Source organism: Quercus lobata, chromosome 5, assembly GCF_001633185.2.
Source record: "Quercus lobata isolate SW786 chromosome 5, ValleyOak3.0 Primary Assembly, whole genome shotgun sequence".
NCBI lineage: Eukaryota > Viridiplantae > Streptophyta > Magnoliopsida > Fagales > Fagaceae > Quercus > Quercus lobata.
Genome location: NC_044908.1, coordinates 63,206,926 through 63,214,979, shown reverse-complemented (window position 1 = coordinate 63,214,979; position 8,054 = coordinate 63,206,926). Strand labels below are relative to the sequence as shown.

Below are 8,054 nucleotides of genomic sequence, written 5' to 3'. Positions count from 1 at the left end.
AAACAATGCGCATAGGACATTGAATAAGTTCTCCAAGTCAACCCAACTCTGAGCATGTTGAACGCCTCCTCTAGTTTATCCTGTTGACATATGAAATTTTATATAATTGAGTTGAAATTTCATAACTGTTTTCTAAGTGATTTCATTACTTCTTTATAAAATAAATTTTATAATTCTGAGTGTAAATAGAATCAATTATAAAACATTTACAACTTAGATATGAAATCATTTATAAAACATTTATAACTTAGATATGGAATCACTTTTACATTTCACATGTTGCGGCCCATATTCCTAAATTTCGTGGGCTTTTTACATTTCACATGTTGCGGCCCATATTCCTAAATTTCGTGGGCTTAGGTTGGAGGAAGTTTCTCAATTCTTTAAACCACTAGAAAATGCACAAGATCTAGAGAATATGGGAGATATTGAATAGCCAAATCACTCTCAACAAGGGTATTTCTTCTTTTGAAACCATGATTAATGCCCTAATAATAATTCACGCAAATGTGAATGGTTGAGTCTTTTTATTCATATTCATAATAAGCCTATTTTAGCCTTCTTCTACTACTTGTAGAAAATGAAGAACATGTTATGTTTCTCTGTAGCTAAGAAAGTCATCCAAACTTCTCTTAGGCAGTAGAATAGCCGTACCTTCTACGAAGGTTGTTCTGTTCTCCACGATCTAACAATGTTAGTTCGTTGGCTAGTTGGGTTTTCTTCAAGGGAATTGGGAAACACATTGTCTTTCTTTAACTTTCTTATCACTGCCTAGAGAAATATTTGACATGGAAGAACTATCACAAAGTTGGACGAAATTATCGCTATCGGAGAGAGAGGGACCCGGTTGCTATTTGGAAGATGAATTTAGTTCCAAAGAACACATCATAGTAGAAAAATTCCTTATGAAACGGGCTCTTAATATTGAGGCAATTGCAAAAACGTTTACCCCATTGTGGCTCTCAAGGAGTGGATTCAAGATCAAAAACCTAGGTGATCATGTGCTCCTTTTCATTTTTGAAAATGAATATGAGGTAGAGAAGGTACTTAACGTTGAGCCATGGAGTTTTGATAAGCACTTGGTGATTATGCAGAAATATGACAAGAGTATGGCAATGGAAGAACTGAAATTTGAGAAGACTCGCTTTTGGGTGCAAGTTTCATGGACTCCCCTACAAATTTATGAATGTTAAGGCAGCTGAGAAAATCTGTGAGGTTGTTGGGAAAATTGTACACTCTACCGATCCAGCTAAAACGGAGGGGGGCAACTTTATGAGGATTCATGTAGAGATGGATGTTTCTTTACCCCTTTGCAGTGGTCGAGTAGTGTCTGTGGAGAAAGGAAAAATATCTTGGGTCACTTTCAAATACGAACGTTTACCAAATATTTGTTATTGGTGCGGCAAAATGGATCACTTAGATCGCGATTGTGAGATTTGGTTAGAGAGTGAAGGAGGTCTAGCAGAAACACAAAAGCAGTTTGGACCTTCACTACGTGCACCACCATTTTTTCTGTCAAAACGAAGTGTAGTGGCGGTTCTAGGTTTTTACAACCAAAAACGCTCAACCACAAAGCCCCACATAACTGAAACCGGACCTGAAGATGGAGGAGAGACTAGTGAAGGATTACAAGCCATGGAGGAGATCACGGTGGTGCAAAATCTGGGTTCATCGAACAACACATTCAATGCTCATTCAGGGGAGAAAACTAATACAATTAATAAGCCTATTTATTCAGGAAACAGTTACATTGAAAATAAAATTCAAGACCCTAATATCTCTCCCCATAATCCGGACAGATTTAATGAAGAGAATTTAGGGAGCAACAAACACGAAAAGATTGGTGCTAGCTGTCCATCATGTCCAACGGATTCAATTGGAATTATTCCAATTAATAGCCCAATTAATTGCTCCAACAATACTGAATTAATGGAGGCGGCTCACCCTTACCCTAATGCTCACACGTCCATCCCTAATTCCATGTCACGTGAGAACCATGATGTTACTAGGGCAACAAAAAAATTGGCACGTGGACAAGGCTGGACAGAGGCAAAAGTACGCAGCTGGTTGCTCAGGCAAATCCCATAGGTCCATGTAAACGAAAATTCTCTACAATTGATGATCATTCTGAATTACCTTGCAACAAGAAACAGGTTTTGAAGGATGATGCTGATTTCTCTTCTCAAAAGGTGGAGGCTGTTGATCAGCCCTGTCAGGAACCATGAATCTCTTAGAATGGAACTGTCGTGGGCTTGGGAACCTACATACAGAAAAGGAGCTTGTAAACATTATTCGGGCAAAAGATCCCTCTGTCATGTTTTTAGCCGAAACATGGGCAGACAAAGCTAGGCTAGAACGAGTTCTTCGTAATATAAACTTTGATCACAAGTGGGAGGTATGCAGTGGGAGGAGAGGTGGAGGATTGGTGCTATTCTGGAAAAATGATGTTCATGTAACTATTGAGGATTCACATAGGTATTTTATTGATGTAACCCTAGATAAAAATCAGGAAATGGAATGGAGATTTACTGGATTCTATGGAGAGCCTAAAGCTCACCGGAGAATGGAGGCTTGGAATAAATTGAGGGGCTTAAATAATAGACCAGAAATTCCTTGGCTTTGTGCGGAGGATTTCAATGAAATTAGTAGACAAGAAGAAAAATTGGGGGGAGCAATGAGAAGTCACAACCAAATGCAACAATTCCGAGATGTTATTAACAAATGTGGTTTCATTGATTTGGGGTTTAAGGGATCAAAATTTACTTGGAGCAAACACTTTACTGATGGTCATTCAGTTTGGGAACGGTTGGATAGAGGATTGGGGAATAGTGAGTTCCTCATAAGATTCTTGGGCTCAAGGGTGTCCCATCTCAGATGTATGTCATTAGATCATATTCCACTCCTTATCAATCTTTTGGGATTGGAAGCGCCACCCTGGTAAAAATTGTTTCGGTTTGAGGAAATGTGGTTATCTGACACAAGATGTGGAGAAATTGTGGAGGCGGTTTGCAGGAATGGGGAAGAAGGTGATATCATGAAAAAAAAAATTGAAAAATGTAGTAAGGATTTAGAATTGTGGGAAAAAAATGTATTTGGAATGTTAGGCGAGAATTGGAGGAAAAAAAGAAGATGCTTGCCAAGATTGAGGCCGAGACAATGAAGAAGGGGGATAATTCTAGGCTTAGAGAGTTGAAGGCTGAAATTCATGTTCTTATGGACAAGGAAACACGGATGTGGAGCCAAAGATCAAGGGTATTATGGTTGAAACATGGTGATAGAAATTCCAAATTTTTCCAGAACAAAGCAACCCAAAGATTCAGGAAGAATTCCATTCTTGGAATTGAAGATAAAAGGGGTAATTGGCAAGAGCAACCAGAAGCGATTGGAGACACCATTGTGGAGTATTTTGCAGAATTATTCACTACAAGGAATTCAGTCATTGAAGAAGGTTCTCTATCCTTTGTTCCAAGATTGGTCACAGATGAGATTAATGAATAGCTAATGGGGGAGTTCATGGAGGGGGAAATTCAGGAAGCACTAGACCAAATGGCGCCCCTAAAAGCTCCAAGTCCTGATGGAATGCCACCCTTATTCTATCAACACTTTTGGGGGATTATGAACAGAGAGGTGACTTCCATAATACTAGCTTAGCTGAATTCAGGTAAACTACCTTGCCTAATAAATCATACTTTTGTCACTTTAATTCCAAAAGTGAAGAATCCTGTTTCAGTTTCTCAATATCGTCCTATGAGTTTATGTAATGTATTGTACAAGATATTCTCCAAAGTCCTTGCAAAAATATTAAAAAAATTCATGCCAGATCTTATAACTGAGCATCAATTTGCTTTTGCAAGGAATAGGCTTATTTCAGATAATGTTTTAGTAGCTTTTGAAACCTTGCATTGTATGAAAAATCATAATTAAAGACAAATAGGTTTTATGGCTCTAAAACTAGACATGAGCAAGGCGTATGACAGGGTGGAATGGAATTATCTCCAGAAATTGATGGAGAAAATGGGTTTCTGAACAAGGTGGATCGATTTGATCATGGAGTGTGTTCATACAGTCTCATACTCAATTTTGGTGAACGGTGATCCAAAGGGGTTAATTAATCTAACACGAGGCATCAGACAAGGGGCCCCACTATCTCCATTCCTATTTCTATTATGCACAGAAGGACTACATGGCTTAATCAAAAAAGTTGCAAGAGCAAAGGACATTAACGGCTTCTTAATATGCAGAAGAGGCCCAAACTAACCCACTTATTTTTTGCAGATGACAGCCTGCTTTTTTGTAAGGCAAATCCTCAAGAATGTGGAAATGTGCTCAAAATTTTGGTAGAATATGAAAAGGTGTCGGGGCAAAAAATAAATAAAGAAAAAACATCTCTTTTCTTTAGCAAGTCCACAAAAGAAGATGTTAAAGAGGAGATTAAAAATGTGTTGGGGTTGAATGAAATAAGGTCTTATGAGAGATATTTGGGGCTACCCTCATTGGTGGGACGGGGTAAAAAAGAAAGCTTTAATTATATTAAGGAGAGGGTGTGGAGGAAATTACAAGAGTGGGAGGGGAAGCTCCTTTCTCAAGCCGGTAGAGAAGTCCTTATCAAAGCTATTGCTCAAGCCATTCCTACTTATGCCATGGGTTGTTTCAAATTACCCTTGAGCCTTTGTCATGAAATTGAAGCAATGGTAAAAAAATTCTTTTGGGGGCAACGAGATGACAAAAGGAAAATACATTGGGTCAAATGGTCGGAGTTGACAAAATCAAAATTAGAAGGAGGATTGGGATTTAGAGATCTTGCTCTCTTCAATGACTCTCTCCTTGCCAAGCAAGCATGGCGGCTCTTACATGATGAAGGTACTCTCTTCTACAGAATTTTTAAGGCGAGATTTTTTCCCCATTGTTCATTCATGGAAGCAAAAGAATCGGCAACCAGTTCCTATGCTTGGAAAAGCATTTTGAAGGGGAGAGAGGTGATCCAAATGGGAGCCAGATTTCGGGTGGGTAATGGAAAAAACATCAAAATATGGCAGCATCACTAGCTGCCCATAAAGCACCCTCCTTTAGTTTCATCCCCAATCATAGAATCTATGGAAGATGCCACGGTGGACTGCCTCATTGACAGCAACACGGGTAAATGGGATGCTGAAATGCTTAAGGGTGTACTCATTCCAGCTGAAGCGGAACTTGTTCAAAGGATACCACTGCCTCGATGCCAAACTGAGGATACTTTGTATTGGCCATTCACTGCTGATGGGCAGTACAATTGCAAGTTTGGGTATAAATTCCTCAAGGATTTGGAGGAAAATGCAGAGGATGACGCTCACTCAGAGGTGGACAAGAATTTATGGAAAAGCATTTGGTTCCTACACGTCCCAAACAAATACAAGAACTTGTTATGGCGTGCTTGTAGAAACTCTCTTCCAACGAAGCAAAACCTAGTCCAGATAACAATTTTACAAAATCCCATATGTGACTGTTGCTCCTTACAAGCAGATACTTTGCATGCTTTGTGGAGTTGCACGGGCTTGAATGAGGTGTGGGACGGTGACAGGTGGAACTTTCGTTCAAGGGTTCATTTTGAAGATTTCAAAGGGCTGTGCAGCTAGATTTATGAAAATGGGAAGCCTTTGGACCTTTTCGCTATTCAGGTGTGGAGCATTTGGAACCAAAGGAACAAGCTCAGTCTGAATCACACTTGTTGCCTAACCAAAGATTTGCAAAAGATGGCAGAGGAGAGCTGGAACGAAATTCGAAGAAGCAACCTCAGGTTTAGCCGAATTAACTCAAGCTCTACGCCTCAAACAACGTGGATAGCACCTGCACCAGACAGCTATAAGATCAACTATGATGGAGCACTTTCAAATGCAGACAACAAATCTGGGATTGGTGTTGTTGTATGGGACTGTCATGGGGAGGTTATTGCTTCACTTGTACAGCAACTGGACCAGGCTTACCAACCCATGGAAGTCGAGGCATTGGCAGCGTGTAGGGCTGTGGAATTTGGTAGTGAGTTAGGACTTCATAGAGCCATTGTTGAGGGTGATTCAGAAATGGTTGTCAAGGCCCTCAGATGCAAGGAATATGGGTTGGCCCCTTACGCCCATTTAATAAAAGACGTGTCGTTATTCTCCGGCTTATATTCAGAATTGTCATACTCTCATGTAAAGAGAGATGGTAATAAAGTTGATTACAGTTTAGCTAGGCTAGCTTTGACAACACAAAGTTGTACTGTGTGGATAGAGGATGTTCCATCTCGCACTTTATCTTTCGTTCAGGCTGATTTGGCCATGCTTTAATTATTTTAATAAAAGTCTTCCTTCACAAAAAAAAAAAAAAAAAAAAAAAAAAAAAAAATCTCTCAACAAGGAAAAGAGGCCATTAAATGGCAACTAGGTTGAGCAACTTTCTCAATCTACCCTTTTTAGAAAATTTTGCAAATATTACAAGTGATGAACTTATACTCACAAAATTTAAACTTTTACAAGAAACATCATATACAAACATACATAAATACATAATATATGTTAATGTATATATGTTTTTTATTTATTTACATGTTTATAAACATATGTATGTAAATATATGAATGGCGGTAAGTTTGAAATGGTGCACTAATATCAACTAGTACAAAAAAATTTGTTCCTCTGGCCATTCATATATCATAACAATGTCAGAGAAAAAGATAATGAAACTGAATTGAATTAAAATGCAATACTCTATTTTTGCCGTGCTCCTTATCATTACAAATATTTATTAGAGTTCTAGTTAATATTTAGCATATACGTAGCCTCTCTACACAAAGAAAAACACTAAATTCTCCTTCTACCCACATAATTAAAACCATGTATCGTATACAATTGCCTATTGCTATTGATCTACAACTAATAGATGTAATGTGCCCTTTAATCATTGGTACAATTATGAGTGGGTCATACTACATACATACATACATATGCATATATGTATTTTGTGCAATGATTTTTACCTAAAAACATAGAATTTCAAAAAATTAAAGAAGACCTAAAAAAAGAAGCAACAACTTGGGCTCAAAGAAACTGCAATTGATGAAGATTTAAAATTATCCAAGGAAGTGGCATAGTCCCCCCAAGAAAAGGCCCGCGTGAGAATTGACGAAGTATCAAGAATATAACAAAGGATATTTAAATCTAATAAAATTTTGAATTTTGAGATTATTTACAGTTGCAGGAGCAGTTTGCACAAACAGTAAAAAGGCAATACAAAACAATAATCCTAAGATGCCCACAATCAAACCTCTAATTGATTGAGGAGAGATACTGGCCAACATAGCCAGTTTTATTATTATAGAAACGCAATAAAAAAACTAGCTACTAATTTCAAAATCACCTCACTGACACCATTATTATAAAAATGCCAGTAGTTAATCTCACAATCTCCCGATTAAAGACCAACACTTAAGGAGCTGTCACACTACTATGTAAGATGTATCCAATGATGAAGATAAAATTTTGTATACATAATTGGCCTTATTCTACCGAGATTGAAATCCAACCAGACACTAAGTAACCTCTATGTCTTATTTACCTGTAAGTATATAATATAATCTATCTCAAGTCTATAAAAGTATATGTTTATAATATAATCGAATCTTAAGCAAGTAAGCTTTAACAATACAAAGTTCACATATGTATATATGTATATATATATATATATATATATATATATATATATATATATATACATATACTTATATAGACTTAAATTGAGGCACGTAAGTTTTAACAATACAAGATTGGTGAATCTGATATTATTTTTTAAGATCATAAAAGAAATCATTATATCTAATTAACTCAATAAATATAATTTTAGCAAGAATTTAGTTATTAATTATTATACGGTTATGGGAGCAATCAGTTCATTTGTGAATGTCATTCTCTTAAACATATATACATACATAAACATATATTATGTAGGTAAATATGCAAATAGTGGTAAAACCAAAATGGTACATCGATATCAATCAATATGGAAACATTTCATTTTCTAGCCAAATTGAAATGACCTTCCAT

The 8,054-nt window shown here is 37.1% G+C and overlaps 1 protein-coding gene across 1 annotated transcript; it reads left to right on the top strand.

Moving 5' to 3' along the window:
* Positions 1-5,729: 5,729 nt before the first annotated feature.
* Positions 5,730-6,302, top strand: LOC115990921. Its single transcript, XM_031114689.1, has one exon. It carries the CDS (start codon positions 5,730-5,732, stop codon positions 6,300-6,302), a length of 573 nt encoding a protein of 190 aa, XP_030970549.1.
* Positions 6,303-8,054: the final 1,752 nt, after the last annotated feature.